Source organism: Candoia aspera, chromosome 1 (genome assembly GCF_035149785.1).
Source record: "Candoia aspera isolate rCanAsp1 chromosome 1, rCanAsp1.hap2, whole genome shotgun sequence".
Taxonomy (NCBI): Eukaryota; Metazoa; Chordata; class Lepidosauria; order Squamata; family Boidae; genus Candoia; species Candoia aspera.
This window is the reverse complement of record NC_086153.1, coordinates 292,249,542-292,272,560: the sequence shown is the minus strand read 5'-3', so window position 1 is coordinate 292,272,560 and position 23,019 is coordinate 292,249,542. Positions and strand designations below refer to the sequence as shown.

Genomic DNA, 23,019 nt, shown 5'->3' with positions numbered 1-23,019 from the left:
AGTCTTCACTTACCGACTGGCCGCTTAAAGGCTGTTTGAAGTTACGATGGTATCCCAAAAATAGATTTCTGACTGGGGCCCAAAATTACGACCCTCACAAGGCCCCTGCGGTCACGTGACAGAGATTCAGCCATCCCAGAAGCAGTGGCCATTTTGGGTCACATGTCTGCCCTTTGGAACCAGGAAGTCCTCTGGGCTTACGGTGCTGGATTTCTGAGGCGGCAGGCCCAGTCACGTGGCCGCACTAGTACCTGTGATTTAGCAGCCAGCAGAGGGAACCTTGTGTGTGCCTTACAGTACTGTGCAGAAAAGGTAAATACATTTTCCATGCAGTACTGTACTTATGCTTGTCTTTAATTTTTTCCCAGTTTTTGTTTAACTTAAGTAGAGTTTTGTATGGTGCCATGCATGTTCCATCCTATGCCGGTCTGATTTTTAATTATATTTTAACAATTGTGAATGCTGGTTTACTGTTTTTAAAACAGTTGTTTTATAAAAATCAGATTTATATACAGTACTGTACAGTAATAAAAGCTGCAGAGTTTACTACAGCAGAAAAAAAAGTTACAGTACTGCACAGTACTGTACCTTTAAAGCTGTTTAGTACTGTACTGTAGAACAAAGATTCCAGTGAAGACTTTACAGTAAAAGTTTTTAATAATCAACCAGGAATATTAGTTGAAAATAACAGTAGTATTAACTGAAAGTAATACTACTTTGGCCACAGAAGCGTTTCCATAGTCATGTTTTGGTGGAAAACATGACTATCACACTCTGTCCCCCACAATACTGCAAAGTAACTCCTGGTTCGCTTAACAACCACACCATTCGCTTAACAACAAAGGAAACCATAAGCCCTGAACTTGAATCACTTAATGACCGCTGTGACTTGCTTAACAACTGTGGTAAACAAAGGTTGTAAAAACGAGTCTGGCTCACTTAACAACTGTTATGACTTACAACCAAAAATCTGGGCTCAATTGTGATTGTTAAAGTAAAGACTACCTGTATTATTAAACCTCCTCTCCAGAACTATGGATGGTAGAACACAAAATCAAGCCAATGAGAATACCCACCTATCCAAGATGGAAAGAACATTATTAAACTACAGTAGTTAGGAAATGTAAAAGGAGTATTACAAAAGTTGTATTTACAATAAAGAGGAATTTTGACTTCTGAGGAACTGGTCTTCTGGACTGTGTGTTAGATCCAGGCCTCTCCTGGATTGTCAAGGTGGCTTGTGAGGGGACCTGTGATTAAGTCCATGCAATGGTGTCAGCCTCTCTGAGGGAAACGGTGGTCCCACCAGCCTTGAAGGAGACAGGGGTGTGCCCCTTTCTCAAGAGACCATCAACCCTGGGCTGTGCAGTTCCCCATTCAAAACTAGTGTGTAATTTGGGGTCCTCTGGGACTCAGCCACTGTTCAAAGAGCAACTGGTGCACATGGTGGACCTTTGCATAGGTCTACCATGTGCACCAGTTGCATCCTTTCCTTGACCAGGAGGTCCTTCAGATGGTTACTCGTGCTTTAGTCACCTCATGCATGGATTACTGCAATGTGCTGTACACGGGGCTACCCTTGAAGACCATCTGGAAGCTAGACCTGGTTCAAAATGCAGTGGGGTGGGTAGTAATGTGCACTTCACTTTATACCTATGTGTCATCACTGCTTCACGATCTGCACTGATTACCACTGAACTTTCAGGAGCAATTTAAGGTGCTGGCTGTCACATATAAAGCTTTTCATGGCATAGCATCTGGTTATTTGAAGGACTGCTTGCCTCCAATTGTTTCTGCCTGTCTGGTACAATCTGGCTGAGTGCATGTGCTCTGGGTCTCTTCAGTCAAATGCTGTCATCTTGCAGGAGTGAGGAAGTGTGTTTTCTCTGTTGCAGCACCTGCCTTCTGGAACAGCAGCCCCCCAGAGATACATATAGCTCCCACTCTTCAAATCTTCCCAAAGTGTCTTAAGACCTGGCTGTTCCCAAACCTGGGGTTAGGGTGTTTGTGGAGCCCCTGGCAAATTTTTCTGGATGTTATTTATGTGGTTTGTCTGGGCAGTCATGTTCTTTTTAAAATTATTTTAAATATTATAAACTGCCCAGATTCTTTTTGAAGGTGGGTAGCCTCAAAACCAATCAATCAATCAATCAGGATGAAATGGCTGGTTTAAGCCTTTCTCAAAACCTTTAAAAATCCTGAATCCCTCTCAAAAGGTTGAGGTGATTCTCTCATTTTGGAGAGAGAATAAAGGACAAAATAGGAACTTCGAAGCTTTGAAAGGGTTCCTTTTTAAGACTCCTTAAACTTCCTTCTCTTCAGCAAAGGATCGTTACCTTGTCGTGGTGCTGGAGCTTGAGCACCTCAATGATGCCATGAGCTAAACCGTGAAGGGCCACCCAAGACGGGAAGGTCATGACAGAGAGGTCAGACTAAATGCGATCCCTGGGGAAGGTAATGGCAACCCACCCCAGTATTCTTGCCGTGAAAACTAAATGGATCAGTACAACCAGAGATATGTCGGTATACCATCGGAAGGTGAGACCCCCAGGTCGGAAGATGGTCAAAATGCTACTGGGGAGGAACAGAGGATGAGCTCAACTAGCCCCAGACGTGATGACGCAGCTAGCTCAAAGCCGAAAGGACGGCTAGCGGCCGACGGTGCTGGTGGTGAACGGCGAATCCGATGTTCTAAGGATCAACACACCATTGGAACCTGGAATGTAAGATCTATGAGCCAGGGCAAATTGGATGTGGTTATTGGTGAGATGTCAAGATTAAAGATAGACATTCTGGGCGTCAGTGAACTGAAATGGACTGGAATGGGCCACTTCACATCAAATGACCACCAGATCTACTACTGTGGACAAGAGGACCACAGAAGAAATGGAGTAGCCTTCATAATTAATAGTAAAGTGGCTAAAGCAGTGCTTGGATACAACCCAAAAAACGACAGAATGATCTCAATTCGAATTCAGGGCAAGCCATCTAACATCACAGTGATCCAAATATACGCCCCAACCACAAATGCTGAAGAAGCTGAAGTAGAGCAGTTCTATGAGGATCTGCAGCACCTACTGGACAACACGCCTAAAAGAGATGTTATTTTCATCACAGGAGACTGGAATGCTAAGGTGGGCAGTCAAATGACACCTCGAATTACAGGTAAGTATGGCCTGGGAGAACAAAATGAAGCAGGACATAGGCTGATAGAATTTTGCCAAGACAATTCACTCTGCATAACAAACACTCTCTTCCAACAACCTAAGAGACGGCTTTATACATGGACTTCACCAGATGGACAACACCGAAATCAGATTGATTACATCCTTTGCAGCCAAAGGTGGCGGACATCTGTACAGTCGGTAAAAACAAGGCCTGGAGCTGACTGTAGTTCAGATCATGAACTTCTTCTTGCACAATTTAGGATCAGACTAAAGAGATTAGGGAAGACCCACAGATCAGCTAGATATGAGCTCACTAATATTCCTAAGGAATATGCAGTGGAGGTGAAGAATAGATTTAAGGGACTGGACTTAGTAGATAGGGTCCCGGAAGAACTCTGGACAGAAGTTGGCAGCATTGTTCAGGAGGCAGCAACAAAATACATCCCAAAGAAAGAGAAAACCAAGAAGGCAAAATGGCTGTCTGCTGAGACACTAGAAGTAGCCCAAGAAAGAAGGAAAGCAAAAGGCAACAGTGATAGGGGGAGATATGCCCAATTAAATGCAAAATTCCAGAGGTTAGCCAGAAGAGATAAGGAATTATTTTTAAACAAGCAATGCGCGGAAGTGGAAGAAGACAATAGAATAGGAAGGACAAGAGACCTTTTCCAGAAAATTGGAAACATTGGAGGTAAATTCCAAGCAAAAATGGGTATGATCAAAAACAAAGATGGCAAGGACCTAACAGAAGAAGAAGAGATCAAGAAAAGGTGGCAAGAATATACAGAAGACCTATATAGGAAAGATAACAATATCGGGGATAGCTTTGACGGTGTGGTCAGTGAGCTAGAGCCAGACATCCTGAAGAGTGAGGTTGAGTGGGCCTTAAGAAGCATTGCTAATAACAAGGCAACAGGAGACGACGGCATCCCAGCTGAACTGTTCAAAATCTTGCAAGATGATGCTGTCAAGGTAATGCATGCTATATGCCAGCAAATTTGGAAAACACAAGAATGGCCATCAGACTGGAAAAAATCAACTTATATCCCCATACCAAAAAAGGGAAACACTAAAGAATGTTCAAACTATCGAACAGTGGCACTCATTTCACATGCCAGTAAGGTAATGCTCAAGATCCTGCAAGGTAGACTTCAGCAGTTCATGGAGCGAGAATTGCCAGATGTACAAGCTGGGTTTAGAAAAGGCAGAGGAACTAGAGACCAAATTGCCAATATCCGCTGGATAATGGAAAAAGCCAGGGAGTTTCAGAAAAACATCTATTTCTGTTTTATTGACTATTCTAAAGCCTTTGACTGTGTGGACCATAACAAATTGTGGCAAGTTCTTAGTGGTATGGGGATACCAAGTCATCTTGTATGCCTCCTGAAGAATCTGTATAACGACCAAGTAGCAACAGTAAGAACAGATCACAGAACAACAGACTGGTTTACGATTGGGAAAGGAGTACGGCAGGGCTGTATCCTCTCACCCTACCTATTCAACTTGTATGCAGAACACATCATGCGACAAGCTGGCCTTGAGGAATCCAAGGCTGGAGTTAAAATCTCTGGAAGAAACATTAACAATCTCAGATATGCAGATGATACCACTTTGATGGCTGAAAGCGAAGAGGAACTGAGGAGCCTTATGATGAAGGTGAAAGAAGAAAGTGCAAAAGCTGGTTTGCAGCTAAACCTCAAAAAAACCAAGATTATGGCCACCAGCTTGATTGATAACTGGCAAATAGAGGGAGAAAATGTAGAAGCAGTGAAAGACTTTGTATTTCTAGGTGCGAAGATTACTGCAGATGCTGACTGCAGTCAGGAAATCAGAAGACGCTTAATCCTTGGAAGAAGAGCAATGACAAATCTCGATAAAATAGTTAAGAGCAGAGACATCACACTGACAACAAAGGCCCGCATAGTTAAAGCAATGGTGTTCCCCGTAGTAACATATGGCTGCGAGAGCTGGACCATAAGGAAGGCTGAGCGAAGGAAGATCGATGCTTTTGAACTGTGGTGTTGGAGGAAAATTCTGAGAGTGCCTTGGACTGCACGAAGATCAAACCAGTCCATCCTCCAGGAAATAAAGCCAGACTGCTCACTTGAGGGAATGATATTAAAGGCCAAACTGAAATACTTTGGCCACATAATGAGAAGACAGGACACCCTGGAGAAGATGCTGATGCTCGGGAGAGTGGAGGGCAAAAGGAAGAGGGGCCGACCAAGGGCAAGGTGGATGGATGATATTCTAGAGGTGACGGACTCGTCCCTGAGGGAGCTGGGGGTGTTGACGACCGACAGGAAGCTCTGGCGTGGGCTGGTCCATGAAGTCACGAAGAGTCGGAAGCGACTAAACGAATAAACAACAACAACAAACTTCCTTCTAACTCCAAAAAAAAAAAAAAAGCGAAATTGGGCATAAATATCCCCAGCCACATTATTGGAAGCTCCCAAGCAGGTTACGAAGACAAAAAACATTCCTTGGTCTGAAAAAAAATCTTATCTGTCTAGAGAAAAAGTCCCTTCAGCTCACAGGTTACTGATTGCTACTTTAAGCAATGAAATGTAGGTCTAGACATTTAAAATAAAAACATATAAAAACACATACAATTTCTTAAAACAGAACAGCACTTACAGTTTTAGATGAAGGACTCAGGTGGGCTGTTTTGGCAACATTGAGGCCATCAATCACAACATCAAAAGGGGGATGTTTATTCACAAATCTCTGAAAACGTTCTAATTCCTAAAAATAGATTTTAAAAGATAAAGAAAAATAACAAGTAATATGTCTTATAGTAATCCCCTATATTAAAATCTATATTAAAATGTGCTTGACATATGAAATATTTTCTATATGCATGTTTTATAAAATGTACATAACAAAAGCAGTAAGTATTTGTCACAGATATTTAGGATAGAGTATCACTAATGTAAAAAATTATGAATTTTTATAAAATACAGAAAAATGTTGATAACAATATTCAAACTAGTTAGAATATGCAGTCAACTGATTCTAGTCAAATTTATGGAACCAGAATTTACTGCTACATCCAATCAGGCAACCTGTGCAGCCAAGGCACAGCACCTTTTTTCTATAGCAGTGGTTCTTAATTTGTGCATATCCTGGGGGTAATGGAGCAATTTGTAATTGCTTGTTTCTTAGTCGAAGGTCCAATTTCCCCGACGCTTGTGTAAAACAACTGAGTCTGGTTTTTTTGTGGGTGTAATGACATTATTTGAGACTGGGAAAAGGGTAATTGGGTCCAACAGTTTAAGAACCACTGCTGTATAGAATGAAAAATCAACTGTCCAAAACAAATGCATAGGAGAAAAGGTGAACGAAACCTCCCACAGCTTAATGGCAAGAAGAATCATAGGCCATGATAATGCAAGGTAAATTTTGGGGCCTGGCATACTTTAAGTCAGTGTCTCTCAGCACTGGCAATTTTAAGATGTGTGGACATCCAGAATACCCCAGCCGGCATTCCCCACACATCTTCAAGTTGCCAAGGCTGAGAAACACTGCTGTAAGCAAAGAACTAGAAGGCACAAACACAGCAGAACTTAAGTAATCAGGGGCAAATATTTTGCTACAACAATATGCATTTATTTAATAAAATGGTAGAATTCATGTTCTGTATTACTGAGGACACTGTGATTATTGTCATGATAAAACTCTTTTGATGCCAGGAGGAGGAAAGACTTCTGAATGTTTGGTTGTTTGACCCATTTACCCAAAGCCAAAAATGGAGGCACAAATGTCATTTTTGAGGAAGATAAGCTTAGGAACAAATGAGAAAACACAATGTTAAAGTTTTATATGCAGGCCTAATTAGACAAAATCCAACATTAATATCAATCAGACTGAGATAAATATGAAGTAACGCCACTGAATTCATTTGATTCACATAGGGTAGCAAAACAAGCTACTTTGATTAGGATATTATACTATAGCAACACTAGTAGGTGCATTGTAGTTGCAGATTGTTCAGTCTTGTCAATATTTGAGGGTTTTTCTGTTGTTGTTGTTTTTTGAGCTTTACATAATCCAGTGACATTACAGGTAATCCTCATTTAGCGACCACAATTGGGACCAGCAACTCAGTCATTAAGCAAAGTGGTTGCTAAGTGAAACATGACTGTGCTTATGATCTTACTTCAGCTTTCCTTTGCTTTACAGACCAGTGAAGGTTGTAAGTGTGAGGATTGGTTGTAAACTTATTTTTTCAACACCACTGTAAATGAACTGTCACTAAACAAGGCAGTCACTAAACGAGGACTACCTGTAGTTGCTAATTCCATTTTATATTTCAAAACCTGCATTTTGGTTTAAGTCCTTGGATATTTTATCAAAGTACGAACAGAAATATGCTGGAAACTTCCCATTATTTTGTTACATAAAATACATTGCAAGGATTATACCAGATGTGTTTCCTGAAATGAACTCTGTCAAGTTGTATGCATTACCTAATTCTTCTAATTACCTATCTAGGAGATTTTTAAGATAATGGCTGTAATCTGTGGAAACTAATATATACTTAGTGACAGATCCTGCCTAAAACTCTACAACATTTCAAAGCTCCCCACTCCCCATTCCTACATAATAGATTCTGTACTAGGCAGAAGAACTCTGCAAGGCATTCAAATGACATTTTATGAAGCACCACTCCTTGAAGCATTAAGGCAGCTATATTCTCTGGAAGGCTCACTGCAACTGCTTTGAGTGCTATTCCAGATTGTCTGCAGGCACATGCAGACATTTCCATGGGGACCATGTCCGCAGCAGCTATACGTGAACACACATATGCAGAAATAAGCTGGAAAAGCTCCTGAAGTAGCAACCATTCCAGTGCTTTCAGAGCAGAGCTTAACAGTTCCCATATAATAGACAACCCCTTTCCTAACCTTTGCATTTGTTTAGTACCTTGTATATTTTATTCTGTTGTTATTCACATCTGCCCTTTAAGTCTGTATGAGAAGTCTTGACCTAGCTTCATCATTTCGGAAATTTTCCACTGAGCCATTAAGCTTGACTCCCAAATTTGTATCTATTTTGGGTTCAAATCCAGCATGTTCTTTTTCCACATTTTCCTCTGTGTAAAGGCCTTCTATTCCGACACTTATTTGTAACTGGCAATTGCCTGTTTTACATTTTCTACATTCTTGCCCTGGGAATATCTAGCTACCAATAAATCCCTGGCAGGAACAAAGCTACATGGAATGACAACCAAATATTGTCCCAGACCTTTGGGAAAAATAGGTGCCCATGGAGTAGGCAAGGATGCACTGTAAGGAAGAGGGGAAGGTTCTCATAACAAATATGTAATCCGGTTTCTCATACACAAACAAATCTCTATCTACATCAATATCAGGTTCCTGAAAATCTGCCAAACCACACACGGATTATCAGAGAGAACAAAGCCAGCATGTTTTCCTTGTTTTCCAAGCTGGATTACAATTATGTCTTTCAAGGTTAGAAGGTATAAAAAGAAAAGGTGAAAATCTCAGTACTTGGGAGATAAACAACCCAACAGAGTACCTGAGGAGACTAGAGACAACAGAAGCTCCCACCACCTTCCTCTTCTAAGATTAGCTATCTTAAGGGCTGATCATCCCAAGAGAAAACTGTATCTAACAACGTCTACTCTGATCCAGAATGTGGTGATATAAACATGACTGACTGAAGGAACAAAGATTTACTGCTATTTAAGAATGGGGCATGAGCAAAGTTTCAATGTTGTACTATCTGGCTGTCTTAAGCTTCTAAGATTGTTGCACCTGAACCCAAACATGTTTTGGATATTGCCATGTCTGTGCCTGAAATGAAATGGGACTGTTTTGTTTAAAACATGGACTGAAAGACAAGGCAGAAGTAGGTTTGGGGGAAGTAAGGTGGTGCTTCAATGTTACTGTGACAGTCTATCATAATTATCTTTTACTGGGGAATCCTTGTTCGAAGCCAAAAAGCTTAAATTATTGTAGTTTTCCTCACAGGGAGCTGCTCCAGCCACCAATCAATCACCTTTCTGCACTTTTTAAAATTATGTAATATTGTATTAAGGTATGATAATGAGAACTAAACACAATGCTTCAAACATGGTCTCATCACAGATTTGTATTGAGACATTATTATATTGGCAGTTCTTTTTTCAATTCACTTTGTAATGATTCCAAGCATAACATTTTTCTTCTTTATAGCAGCTGCACACTGGGTTGACATTTTCACTGGGCTATCCACCATGACTTCAAGATCCCTCTCCTGATCAGTCTCTGCCATTTTAGATCCCATTAATGGGCAACTCAGATTTTTTGTGCCAATATGCATCATTGGTTTACACTGATCTACATCTGGCATTTTTGAAGCCAATTCACTCTGTTGAAGGCAACCTATTGGAGCTCATCATAATCCCTTTTTTATTTTACCATCCTATTTAATATCCTGTTTTCCATAGTAACCAACTAGATATCCCTGGTAGCATACAATGAACTTTTCCGGCTGTTCTTCCCAAATAACTGCAATTCAGAACAAAACTGCCTTCAGTCTTACAAGTAAGATTACAGCCATCATGACCAGGATCCATAAATTAATGTAATGTGCTTTTGAACTGCTAACAGATTTAAGAGTTGGTGAATTAACATAATATATTAAAAGTTCATCTCTACTAAGGTAGTATATGTCAATGAGAAAGAGGGTAGAGGGGTAGAGATTTGAGCTATCTTTCAGATGCATGGTTTTTTTTCCTAAGAGAACTTAAAAAAAACTCTACTTAGATTGTAATTACTTTGCATTAAAATAGTGTTGATTTTAACAATCAAATGGTGAGGGGAGAGAAAGAAGGGAAATAAAAGCAAATTAATGATTTGCTGAATTGTCACTGCACTCCTTTGGCTAACAAATATATCCCTGCAAAGTGATAATTAATTACTATTACAAGCAATTTCCTTTGTGTGATGAGAAAAATAGTAATTGGGATGAGTGAATAGAGCAGTAAATTCAATGGCATCAGATACATAACACATCAGGACAAGAATCATAAGAAATGATCTGGAAGACCAAGTGAGCTCCAGTTAATTTATGTACCAAATTAAAGTTTAGAGAGTCAAGTAAAGCAGCAAACAAGCAGCTATAAATAACAAAGATAGAGTCAAGCAGTGTTTACATCCATTGGCAGCTATAGGATTTCAAACAATGCTAGGAAGAACTGAAGAATTCTAAGAGCTGCATTCAGGATGAGTCAGAACAATGAAACTATAGGTGTGTCCTCTTGAGCAATAAAACGAAATCTTTTTACCTGTTACCTGACTGTTCTAATAAATAAAAGACTACTGAAGGCAAAGATGATTGTTGAAGAGTGAGATGATGATTCTCAATGATTACTATGTTTTCTCAATATGTAAGAAGGGTTGTGACCATTTTGGCGTGTCTTACAGGGACTCTAGATTGGCCACTTCAAATCATCAGCTCATAGGTTATTTGCAAGGGGTTGACTTTAATCAGATATGCATTTGGCAAATACTGATATCTCTGGGAAAGTCCCCTAAATCTAAATAATGTTGGAAAGCAGATAACCATTTTAAATTCAAACAGTCATAGAGGAAGTTAACAGTTAACAATTACATCCATTCATTCCTGGTACTTCCAAAAACTCCCTAATTTGGCTTTTTTCCAGATGGAAATGGAAGCTGCAAGTCAAGGTGTTCAGGTAATATCCAAATGAAATATCTAACACAACAAAACATAAACAAATAACTAGAGCTTTACAAAGGAGTCCAAACAACAGTTGGCACATAATGTTTGTTCCACTATCAGGAAACCATCAAGTACAGGAACTTTTTCTAGGACGAAAATTTCACTGCATTATAATCTAAGTGTTCAAATGTATGCTCTTCTTTGCAATATGACATTAGTGTGCTAGGCATCCATTAGTTCAAAAATTTATTTAGTGGCCTAAACAAACAAACAATGCTATTCTTAAGTCAGTACTGAATGTTTAGGCACCCTAAACATGGTTCAAACCTCTAAACCTCTATGTCTCTAAAGATCTGGAGTTTTCCAGCACTGCAGCAATATACTGATTACTGAACTCTTTCGGCAGGTTTACTTTATGCAGGTTCAGCCACTGATTTGTTATGAAGGAGTTGACAGCACCCATCAAGACCCTCTGTGAGGCACAGTTGGGAGGAAGCATCTTCTTTCTCCTTCTGAGCACTAGGATAATTCTCAGTAATGTTTAAAGACTGACTTTAGGATACAGTTAGAAATTAGTCAGGCTTCTCAAACTTTACAGTTGCCAGGGCCCCCCTAAAATAATAATAGAATTTGTATGATTTATTTATGAATAAAATTAATGATTTCACTCTGGGCTTTCCTCTCCACTTTGGTTGGAAAAGTCAAGAGTCAGTTTGACTAGGCAAAACAGAATTTAAATTATGCTAGCTCTCTGCTAGATTGAAATCTGTATCAAGCATATTTAGGAAGCTTTGTTTTCTTACATTAAAAATGACTTTTTACATTTTTATGTATTATCAGAAACTCCATACAAAACTGCAGACTCAACCACGATTCCACAGGGAAGCAGGATCACTGCTTCAGGCAGCAATACATATTTTAATACAGATAGCAATTCTGATCCATCATCCAAATGTTACCAGAGGTCAATTCAGACTTCTACATCATCACCAGGCCTAATACCTCAGCCTTAATCCAAAGATCAGAAGCTCTCAAACCCAGGGCTTAAATCAAGGGCATACATCTCTGCATCAACCAAATAAGAACTTTCAGAATCTAAAACCCTTAAATACTTGCAATTTTCTGATCAGAAAATCAGGTTCTTATGTTAACCCAGCAATGTACCTATAGGGATGTGTCACTGTAGACAACTATTAGTCTCCAGGCAGAGACCTATTCCTTTAAGGTCATCTACTCCTTATGAGAAAGTTGGAACCTGAACAGGGAGATTAACATTAGAAGGCAATTCATTTATGTGAGGGGAGAAATGTAAGCACCATGCATATATTAGAGCAGGGTTCCTCAACCAAGGTTCCGTGGAACCCTAGCATTTCATGAGAGGTCACTAGGGGTTCCCTGGGAGATCATGATTTATTTAAAAAATTATTTCAAATTTGGGCAACTTCACATTAAGGAGGTAAGTTTCATTCTTTAGTTTTAGTTTAAGAACACTGTAACTTCTGGTCTATATTTGAGCCTGAATGTGCAGGGAATGAGTCATTGTGGCTACATAAGAAATGGCACGTGTACATCCACCTGATCACAAATGCAGATTACTCTAATAGGTAGTAAAAAGTAGAGTCCCACTTTCATAGTGACTTCTACACAGTTATAAACAAAGCAAAACCTACAAATGGTCAGAAATTATTTCTACCATGATAGAAAATAACATTATCAGTTTCTTTAGCTATAAAATAGTAGATCCTTTTGATGCAGGTAGCATAATCTTTTAGTACCTTTATAAAAATTGATTCGCACATAAAAAGTCTTTGGCCTGTTTACTCTCGAAGGCTGCAAAAGATGCAGTTGTACGAAGTGGGCAATCCCAAAGCCTCAAAGCCTGATGTAGATCTGTATCAATGTTTGTGATCCCTAGAGGTGTTTCATACTACAATTGCTAGAAACTTACGACAATTTTGAGGCAGGAAAGACAAAAAGCTGAACAAAAAATCTAAAACAGGCTTTGCATAGTTAAAAAACAAAGCACTTCCCTGCAAAACCTAGGAGAACAATTAAAAATCCTAGTCCCACTTATATGTGACTTTACTACATTGCCCTTGCCTCTTGGTGATACAAAAAGTGTTAAGTGTTAACCCTTGTCACTAGAAGTGTTTGCACTCTGTTCATAAGGGGTTTTTTGGTGTGTTGTTGTTTGTCTTATTATATGCAATCATAAAATGATAAACTGTACTTGAATATAATAATGTTAATATCAATAACTTTTTAATTGCTTTATATCATTGGTTATTTTGAAAAATAAATTATCTTCTATGATCAGCAGAAACTTCCATTCTTAGAGATTATGTGTTAATGTAACCAGTAAAACTGAGATTTAAATGGCTATCTATGAATGGCTTATAAAAATTTCTGCAATGGTTTGACACCCCTTTACATTTTTTTTAGTAAGCATAATAATCAGTAATATCAAACAATAAAAAGGTTCTACGCTCTAGGTTTTAGTGTTTGAAAGTGACAAAGAAATACTGTTTTCTATTGTATTAAATAAAAATTAGAGTTAGCATCATCAAAACAATCTCTTGCAACTTCTCAGGTTATCACTACTGAATTGTCCAATCTGAGTATTTGTCACTATGTAAAAGTTTAGGTGATCAGTAAAAGATAAACACTAAAATGTTTTTGAACAAAAAATCAAGGAAAGCATTAACTGAAAGGATGTCTTAATCATGTAATGTAGACCTGATTTCCTTTCCTTAGCTGTTTGAAAAAGCTGTTAGCTAGAAATGGAATCTCCCTAAACAGCCAACACATACGCAAATAAAATATTCTATTATCAAATGTACAGCTTCAGCTGTTCCCACAATAAATTCCTTCCAGAAAAGCCCCAGCTGTGTGTAAAATACCCAAACATTTCCAACCCTGAGCAATTCCTGAATGATGCTGCATAACAGAGTTAGCAAACCATTAGAGTGTGAATCATGACTGGCTGAAAAGCAAGTCTACCAAGTCAATCAACCATTCACACAGTCCAGCAGATGAGCTCCAACAATGGCCAGGATCTGAAAGTTAACAAACCATCCTCATAGCTGGCCACTAGTAACTGCCTCAAAACATGAAAACCAACTCTAAACACGGAAACTTAGCAATCACTATCAACAGCTACTGAAAAGACCTATCCTCCCCATAAAGTTCTCTAAACCTGCTTGAAAGTCAAGTTTGCAGACACCACATCTTGCACTAGTGAATCTCATGCTAATTACATCTCTTATGAAAAAGTTTTGTCTCCAGCTATTCAAGAACTATGATTTTCACGTTTAGCGAACAGTATGCAAAGACTTTCAGCTAGAAATGCCTTCCTTTGTCTTACCCAAACAGATGTTATAGGGTACGTACAGGCAACCCATCCACTGGGACACCTAGCAGTGTGGCCAGGGACAGCTTCTGAAGCAGCCATGCAAGCCCTGCAAAAAGCCCAACTGTTTTAACATCTATTTTGGTTGCTTTCCACAGCCCTAATATTGATTATACTATTACAGCAATCCCACTGAACGAATAAACAAGAAAAAAACCTTATACATTGAAAATCTGCAAACTATATACCTTATTAGCTCCTTTGTGAGATGCTCTTACCTAAGAGTTAAATAAAATCTAAACATTTATTTCGGGGAACAATATGGGAAGATAGCTTTCAAAAACTGGTCTTGTTAGTCCTGTTATTTGCATCCAGACACAACAACACATCCAAGATACAACAACATCACCATCTAGTGGCCTGTTGCTTTCTCTCCCAGGATACATGTAATATAACAGGCTGTGTATACCCTTTAAAAGTGCTTTTCAGCACATAAGTATCTCTTTCTGAATAGTTAAAGCAGCCTTGTCCTTCTCTGGACTTGTGCCACTGCTTCACAAATTGTTTTGAGATGTCTCCACAAGCATATACATGGAAAGCCACTTTGTGTGTGGCTTGCTGTGTCTGCAAGCAAGTCAGTTACATGACTTACATAACTATAGCAAAGATTTTAAAAAGTCAGTCAATCATAATCATAATACATGTTAATAATTTATTAAACTTGCATGCTGCCCAACTCCCAGTGACTCTGGGCAGCTCACAACAATCAAAGGAATTACAATAACATCACTAAAAGATAAAAGATGGCAAGCATGACAGACCAAATGGAATGAAGCAAAGGGTCTCACTCTCCCTTGCCAAATGTCTGGGTGAAGAACCAGATCTATATGGCTCTTCTAAACAACAGCAGAGCAGGGGCCATCCAGATCTTGGAAGGAACCTCATTCCAGACGGCAGCTGCTGCTGCAAAGAAGGCGCGCTTCCAGGGTCCTGATGGATGACATCAAAGGAACTCCGAGCGTGCCAACTCTGCAGGATCAAACTGGCCGGGCAGATGTTAGGGTAACCAGGCCCTATGCCGTGTAGGGCAATATTACAGTGTTACAGACAAATATAATCTTGTAGTACTTGGATCAAAATAAAAACATTTGTTTCACTGACACTTACCTGGGGAGATGTATTTCGAAATACATCCGTGCCTTCTATCACATCCGTTTTTATTTTTTCCTTGAGAATGATGAATTCTTCTTGACTCAGATGAATATCTTCCAAAGGCTGATAACAAGATGGACACTGCCTGCTGCAGTAACAATGAAATCACATAATGATTTTATTATCTACTTATAGAATATCAGCATCTTAAATATGCTTCTCCTTATTATATGACTGAAGCGTCATTACCTTTAAATATGCTGGTAGTATAAAATGTCCAAGAAATCTACATATGCAAGTCCCGTTTAAACCAGTCTATTTGATTGGCAACCATTTTTTGTTGATTATGTTACAGCCTGCTGGCTGCTGAAACAATTCTTCTGCATAGCATAGAAAGGAAGTCAACTGCTATTATCAGGCTGGCAAAAAAAAAATCTAGTTAACATTTTTGGGCTTATTTACAAGGTTGGATTGAATATTTTGATAGAAAAATATTAAAGAAAATATTCATTAAATATTGTTAACTTGCAGAGCTATGTGAAAAAGCTTCAATTGGCTTCATTTCAACATATACCTAAATGAATCAAAAGTTCATGCATTCCTTCCCTTCCTTTCCAGCATAGCCATAAGAAGAGAAGAAACCTATGCAGCGATAGGGCAAACTGTATTAAACTGAATTTAATATGAATTAGAGTTTACTGAAACCAGCCACTCAAAAATCCATGATTTAGCTTATTTCAATTAACCATAGTTAAGATTAACTACACTTTACCCAGGTCTGAATACAATGTGGAACAGCAGTTAAGAACAAACAGGAACATTTCAATCTGTTCTTGGTTGAGACAAATGAAGAGAGACCAGGGTAATTTAAAGAGACTGCATCTTGCTTAGATGTACTCATGGGATGTTAAACTATTTAATCATTATGGATAAATGGCACAGTTTTACATGATGGTGATACTGAAAATATAAGATACAGTATATAAAACTAGGATTAGAAACAAAAAAAATCAAGCTATCTGCATTTCATTAATTCATCAATGTTGGTTTTCATTTTCAGGAAAATTCACTAAGAACGGAAGTGAGGCTCCAGTGACTCTGCTGGCAGATGTGAAGATCTGCTTTACCACAACTTTAACACTACATGACTTTTGGAAGCAGGGATTAGGGCAAGCAATCCAAATGGCAGAAAAAAATTGTACTATACTACAGTATACAATGGAGCAAGAATTGCCAGATGTACAAGCTGGGTTTAGAAAAGGCAGAGGAACTAGGGACCAAATTGCCAATATCCACTGGATAATGGAAAAAGCCAGGGAGTTTCAGAAAAACATCTATTTCTGTTTTACTGACTATTCTAAAGCCTTTGACTGTGTGGACCATAACAAATTATGGCAAGTTCTTAGCAGTATGGGGATACCAACTCATCTTGTCTGCCTCCTGAGGAATCTGTATAACGACCAAGTAGCAACAGTAAGAACAGACCATGGAACAACGGATTGGTTTAAGATTGGGAAAGGGGTACGGCAGGGTTGTATACTCTCACCCTACCTATTCAACTTGTATGCAGAACACATCATGTGACATGCTGGGCTTGAGGAATCCAAGGCTGGAGTTAAAATCTCTGGAAGAAACATTAACAATCTCAGATATGCAGATGATACCACTTTGATGGCTGAAAGTGAAGAGGAACTGAGGAGCCTTATGATGAAGGTGAAAGAAGAAAGTGCAAAAGCTGGCTTGCAGCTAAACCTCAAAAAAACCAAGATTATGGCAACCAGCCTGATTGATAACTGGCAAATAGAGGGAGAAAATGCAGAAGCAGTGAAAGACTTCGTATTTCTAGGTGCGAAGATTACTGCAGATGCTGACTGCAGTCAGGAAATCAGAAGATGCTTAATCCTTGGGAGAAGAGCAATGACAAATCTCGATAAAATAGTTAAGAGCAGAGACATCACACTGACAACAAAGGTCCGCATAGTTAAAGCAATGGTGTTCCCCGTAGTAACATATGGCTGTGAGAGCTGCACCATAAGGAAGGCTGAGCGAAGGAAGATCGATGCTTTTGAACTGTGGTGTTGGAGGAAAATTCTGAGAGTGCCTTGGACTGCCAGAAGATCAAACCAGTCCATCCTCCAGGAAATAAAGCCAGACTGCTCACTTGAGGGAATGATATTAAAGGCAAAACTGAAATACTTTGGCCACATCATGAGAAGACAGGACACCCTGGAGAAGATGCTGATGCTAGGGAGAGTGGAAAGCAAAAGGAAGAGGGGCCGACCAAGGGCAAGGTGGATGGATGATATTCTAGAGGTGACGGATGCGTCCCTGGGGGAGCTGGGGGTGGCGACAATCGACAGGAAGCTCTGGCGTGGGCTGGTCCATGAAGTCACGAAGAGTCGCAAGCAACTGAACGAATAAACAACAACAACAAAACAGTATACAATAGCTTTCCCCAATCTGGTATTTGGAGAAACAATTACTTAATTACATAACTACCGTAAGTCTCATCCAGTAATTATGGGAGCTTTAGCCAGAAGGAACCTATTTCAGAATACTTGCAAAAGGGGAGATGTCTGTTCTGCTAACGTTCCTGATCCCTCTGAAATTTAATGAGTAAGCATGTTCATTCTAAAATACTAGAGCTAAATGGGTGTAGATGTGTCTTCTACATAACCATCTGAATGTTTCCCTCTAACAGCAGTCCTCCATTTATATTTATTATTTATAGCCCATCTTTCTTCAAAGGAACATCCTTGATTCTTCCTCCAGCCATGAAGACCAGGCAAGGAGAAAAGTGGCATTATATATGAAGAAAGTGCACACGCATATTGCAGTATAGGAATCTGAGCACAACAGCCCACTAGGTAGCATTGGGAAAGAATAAAGGAGAGGGGAAACAAAATACATTATTATGGGAGTGTGCTATAGATAGCTGGGCCAGGAGAAGATCTAGATAATTCACTGCTGGACCAGATTATAAAACTTCAAAGAAAAAGACAGAATAATGGGAGACTTTAGCTATCCAGGTATCTGTTGTAATAGCCACTTAAGCCAGGACTGCAAGGTTCCAAAAACCACACAGTGGTCTTGTTGACTATTTCATTTTCCAGAATGCTGAAGAAGTAACAAAGAGTTAGGCATCCTAGATCTTATCCTAATCAATAAGGAAGACCATGTTCATTTCAAGAGGTAAAAGTACTGGGAACTTTAGGAGAAAGTGACATGTCATCTTGGAGTTCAAGATAGTACAGGAAGAGAAAATGGAAAATATTCATATATGTGCATATGACTTAAGGAAAGCCAATTCTAATAAGCTGGAGAGAGGTATTAGATGGGATTCCATGGAGGCAAATCCTCAGGTCAAAGGAAACCCAGGAGGGCTGGAAACTTCTAAAAAATAACATACTGAAAGTATAAAGGAAAATTGCTGGACAGCTTAGGAAATTGTTTGATAATCACAGGAATCCAGTGAACTTATGTACCTTGACTTCAGCCAAGCATTTAACAAAGCCTACCATGGGATTCTAGAATGGAAGATGGCAAAATGTGGACTAGCCTACGCTACTATTAAATTAATACAGAGCTGCTTGATCCATCATACAGAGGTGTACATAAATGGGTCCAGTTCTAGAAGGAAACATTCTGCTTCATGCTAGAGGGCCTGTGCTATTCAATGTACTTTTAAATGACCTGGATGAGGAATTAGAAAATATAATTATCTAATTTGCAGATGACACAAAGATAGGTGGACAGCAGCCCCACCCTTAGGGACAGTATGAAGATTTAGGAAGTCCATAACAAGCTGGAACAATGGGCAGAAACCCGCAGAATGAATTTCAACAGGGACAAATGTAAAGTCCTACATCTGGGTAGGAAAAATCAAAAGCGTGAATATAGGATGAGAGAGATTATCTTTGGCAGCAGGACATGCAAAAAAGGATCAGGGTGCCTTGGTGGATCACAAGCTGAACATGAGCCAGTTATTAAAAGTATAGGTAGTCCTTGGGTTACAATGGTAATTGGGACCAGAATTTCTATCACTAAGCGATGCAGTCATAAAGCACAACATCATGTGACCACATCACTTAGCGATGGCAATCCCAATGCTCCCTGTTACCATTGTTAACCAGATCCCACCGGTTGTTGGGCGAGGACCCATCCTGATCCAAGCCATTCCCGACTTGGTCCTTCCCAGTCCTGAGCCTCAATAAGGTAAGGGACTACCTCCTCTTGAACTCCCCCCACTCACCTATCTCCTTCCCCAGCAGCGCTCCTTGGGAATGGTGGCAGTACCAGTGGCATTGGGGCTGAAGTAGAGGCCTGGGGCCTTTAGCAGTCTCAGCCAGCCGCTGCTGCCCCCATGCTTCTACTTCAGCCCCAGCACTGGTGGTACCACCACCGCCACCAAGGAGTGTCGCTGCAAGCTCCGTGCTGCAGCCAGCCATCCCGGCGCCATAGCACAAAGTCCCAGCCACCCCTGTCACCCTGTGCTCCGCAGGCCCTACCACCCCCAGCTGACCGCTGTCTTCTTCCTCCTGCTACTGACAAGGTGCGCCCAGCCTGGCCCTATGTGAAGGGGCCAGGCCTTCTTCCCGAGGCCACGTGCACCATTCTCCAAATCACACACTGCCTTCTTGCAACGCTTCTTGCGATGCTTCTAAGGCCTTCTGAAGCACTGTGAGAAGGCAGCACACGACTTGGAGAAGCATGTGAGCAATTTGGAGAGCGGCGGGCATGGCCTTCTCGCAAACTTTTGAAAGGCCTCAGAAGCATCTGAAGGCCAAGGGCCAAGTGCCTGAATTTTGAACATGTGATTGCGGGGATGCTACAACGGCCATAATATTGGGAACTGGGCATAAGTACCATTTGTTTAGCACTGCCATAACTTCAAATGGTCACTGAATGAATGGTCACTAAGCAAGGACTACCTGTATACAAAATAAATGCAGTTCTAGGCTGCATCAACAGAAGTATAGTGTCAAGATATATTCTGTATTAGTCAAATTGCACATACAGTAGAATACTGTATCCAGTTCTGGGCATTTCATTTTCAGAAAGGCATTGCCAAACTTGAGTGTGTCCAGAAGACAACAATCAAGATGATAAGGAAGGAAAAAACCTATAGGGAACCATATTGGATATATTTAGCCTGGAAAAAAGAAGACGGTGGGAGGATATGATAGGTGTCCTCAAGTATCTGAAAGGCTGCGATAAAAAACAAAAGAATTGTTCAGAGTTATTCCAGAAGGCAACAAGAAACAAGGGGTTTAAATAATAAGTTAACTTCAGATAGACACAGGAAACAAATCCTAACTCTCAATGGTCAATAAGGAACAGACTGCATCAGGAGATGGTGGACCCTTCTTAACTGTTTTTAAACAGAGACTGGAGAGCCATCTGTCAGAGATGCTAAAGTAGTAAATTGTATCAACACATGGACAGACTCAACCATAGTTTCAAATGGGAAACTGTGAGCATCTTAGACCAAGCTAAATCCAAAAATGGAAGCTTGGCATTCAAACAAATCATTCATCGATAGACACATAGAAATAAACCGTATTTACACACCATTCAAAAGAGACAATAAAAAAGCTAAGAAGGAAACAAAAAGACCAGAACACATCCTCTCCAGCAGCCAATACCCAGATAAGCAGGGATTGACACCAGGCAAACAATCAAGCAGAAAGCAATACCCTCATCAAGGAACTACCAAGAAGAAACACCCACCCCCACCAACACTGGCAGGGCAAGCTACTGTATGTAAACAGGGAGCAAACCCACACTAACTAGCACTGATGTTACAACTGGGTAATGAAATGTCTGCAAACAAACAACTAAGCTCAGAGAGCACCAAGGACTCCACAGTTCAACCCTGAGCTACAGATATTCTCCCTTATTGGAACAATCTTGTTTTTATGGTTAGAGAATGGGGAAAAATTCTTCCTGATCCTATCACATGATTTAACTACATAAATCTCTATAAATTTTCTACAACTTGGAAAATACAGGTTCAAGTGTACCCTCAGCCACAGTCACTCCTTGGGTGAGTCTGAGCTAGTCACTATCTCTCACCCCAACCTATCTCACAGATTTCTTCCTGCAAGAATATTATCTAAGCTGCCTTGAGCCTCTAGAGGAAACATGAGATATGAATAAATAAACAGACATTCTGGCATTGCACTGTACCCTTGTTAAGGTAGACTTTAGATTTCTCATTAATTTTAACATACTTTTACACAACTATTAGAAAAAAAACATGGCATTATATAACTCTTAAGCCAAAGATAAAAATCTTTCCTTCTGTTCCTCCATTTGAAGAAGTAATTGAAGAAGCTAAACATTAGACAGGACTTTAAAGAAATATATTTACCTGTAATTCATGGTTGTTAAATTTCCTTTCCAGTTCTCCCCTGGAATACTATCAAAAATGCATAAAAATTAGAATCCAATTACAATAATTTAAACACATCCCAAAGAAGCATTTCCTGCTATTATATCCAAATCAAGGCATCAATCCTGTACTGTACACATATTTAGATATTTCTTCTTTAGAATATAGGGGTTTACATCTAAGCAGACGTATACAGAATTAAAGTGCAACTGCAATTCTATGGAGTTATTTACATGTAAGCCCCATTCATTGTTTAGAGTATATTACTTCCTATCTATCTTACAGGATTTTGTTAGGAGCTAACAATTCTCAAGCAGGGACACAGAAAATGTAAACAAGTAATTTTCACAAGCAAGTATAGGAAAAGCTGTTGATTTGAATCCAAAAATATAAGTTTGGAATCAGCTTTCATGGCTCAGGGACTGTTAATTATTTGTAATGGTAACTATTCTTGAATTACAATAAAGATTGAGTCCTAGTTTTATTGAATCCCTGGGAAGCTGCAGGAAGTTTGTGTCTGCTTTGGGAGAGTCTGACAATAGTCATACAATTAAAATCAAGTATCATTGAATATTGTAGAATTTCCCTCTTTCAGAAATCAGTATTTAACATGTACTACTTTTAAAAAAAGTAGCAGCATTACAACTTACACTGAAGTACCCCATTATTTGTAAATGCATCAATAGGCTGTATCAAAAAAATAATTTAAAGGAGTTTTGTCAATGACATTATTTAACATGGAGATTCAACAGAAGTCTTTAAGAGTGGTTAGTTATCTCACTGACTAGGTTCATGTATCACACTATGCTATAAACCATCTATGACATAAACCATAATGTAGTTTGCCTACATGTCACTAAGTGTAGCTTATAAACTGAGATTTATAAGATGATTTATGACTAAGTTGTACAAACAAGCAAATTGTTGCTTAATCAATATACCATGGCTAAGCAACTGAAGCTTAGCCTGATGTGCAAACCCAACTACTGGCTTGAGAGAGAATTAACTTCCTAAGCAAAATTACAGTATAGTCATAGGAAGCTGGGTTTACATGTGATGCTAGGGCATAATATGGCTTTGTTTTGCTTATATGTATACAGTAGCTGTAGTTTATAAATCACAAATTATTTATCATTATATATGAATTAGGTATTGCTTGTTGAACCAACCATGGATATAACACATGGATCTGATAGGTTACATATATTTCTCATCAACTTTACAACATAAACAGATTTACTGATCAGTATTTAAAAAGTGTTTATTAT

General features: G+C 39.4%; 1 protein-coding gene across 2 annotated transcripts in view; it reads right to left on the bottom strand.

Annotated features, from left to right (window-relative positions):
* The window catches only part of PRORP (protein only RNase P catalytic subunit), a 68,544-nt gene that overhangs the window by 41,730 nt on the left and 3,795 nt on the right, over positions 1-23,019 (bottom strand). For both annotated transcript variants that reach the window (XM_063290040.1, XM_063290041.1), the window contains exons 3-5: positions 21,731-21,778; positions 15,373-15,505; positions 5,802-5,909 (exon numbers count right to left, since the gene is read on the bottom strand). In XM_063290040.1, the coding sequence (XP_063146110.1) occupies positions 5,802-5,909; positions 15,373-15,505; positions 21,731-21,778 (289 nt within the window). The remainder of the gene's footprint in view (positions 1-5,801; positions 5,910-15,372; positions 15,506-21,730; positions 21,779-23,019) is intronic.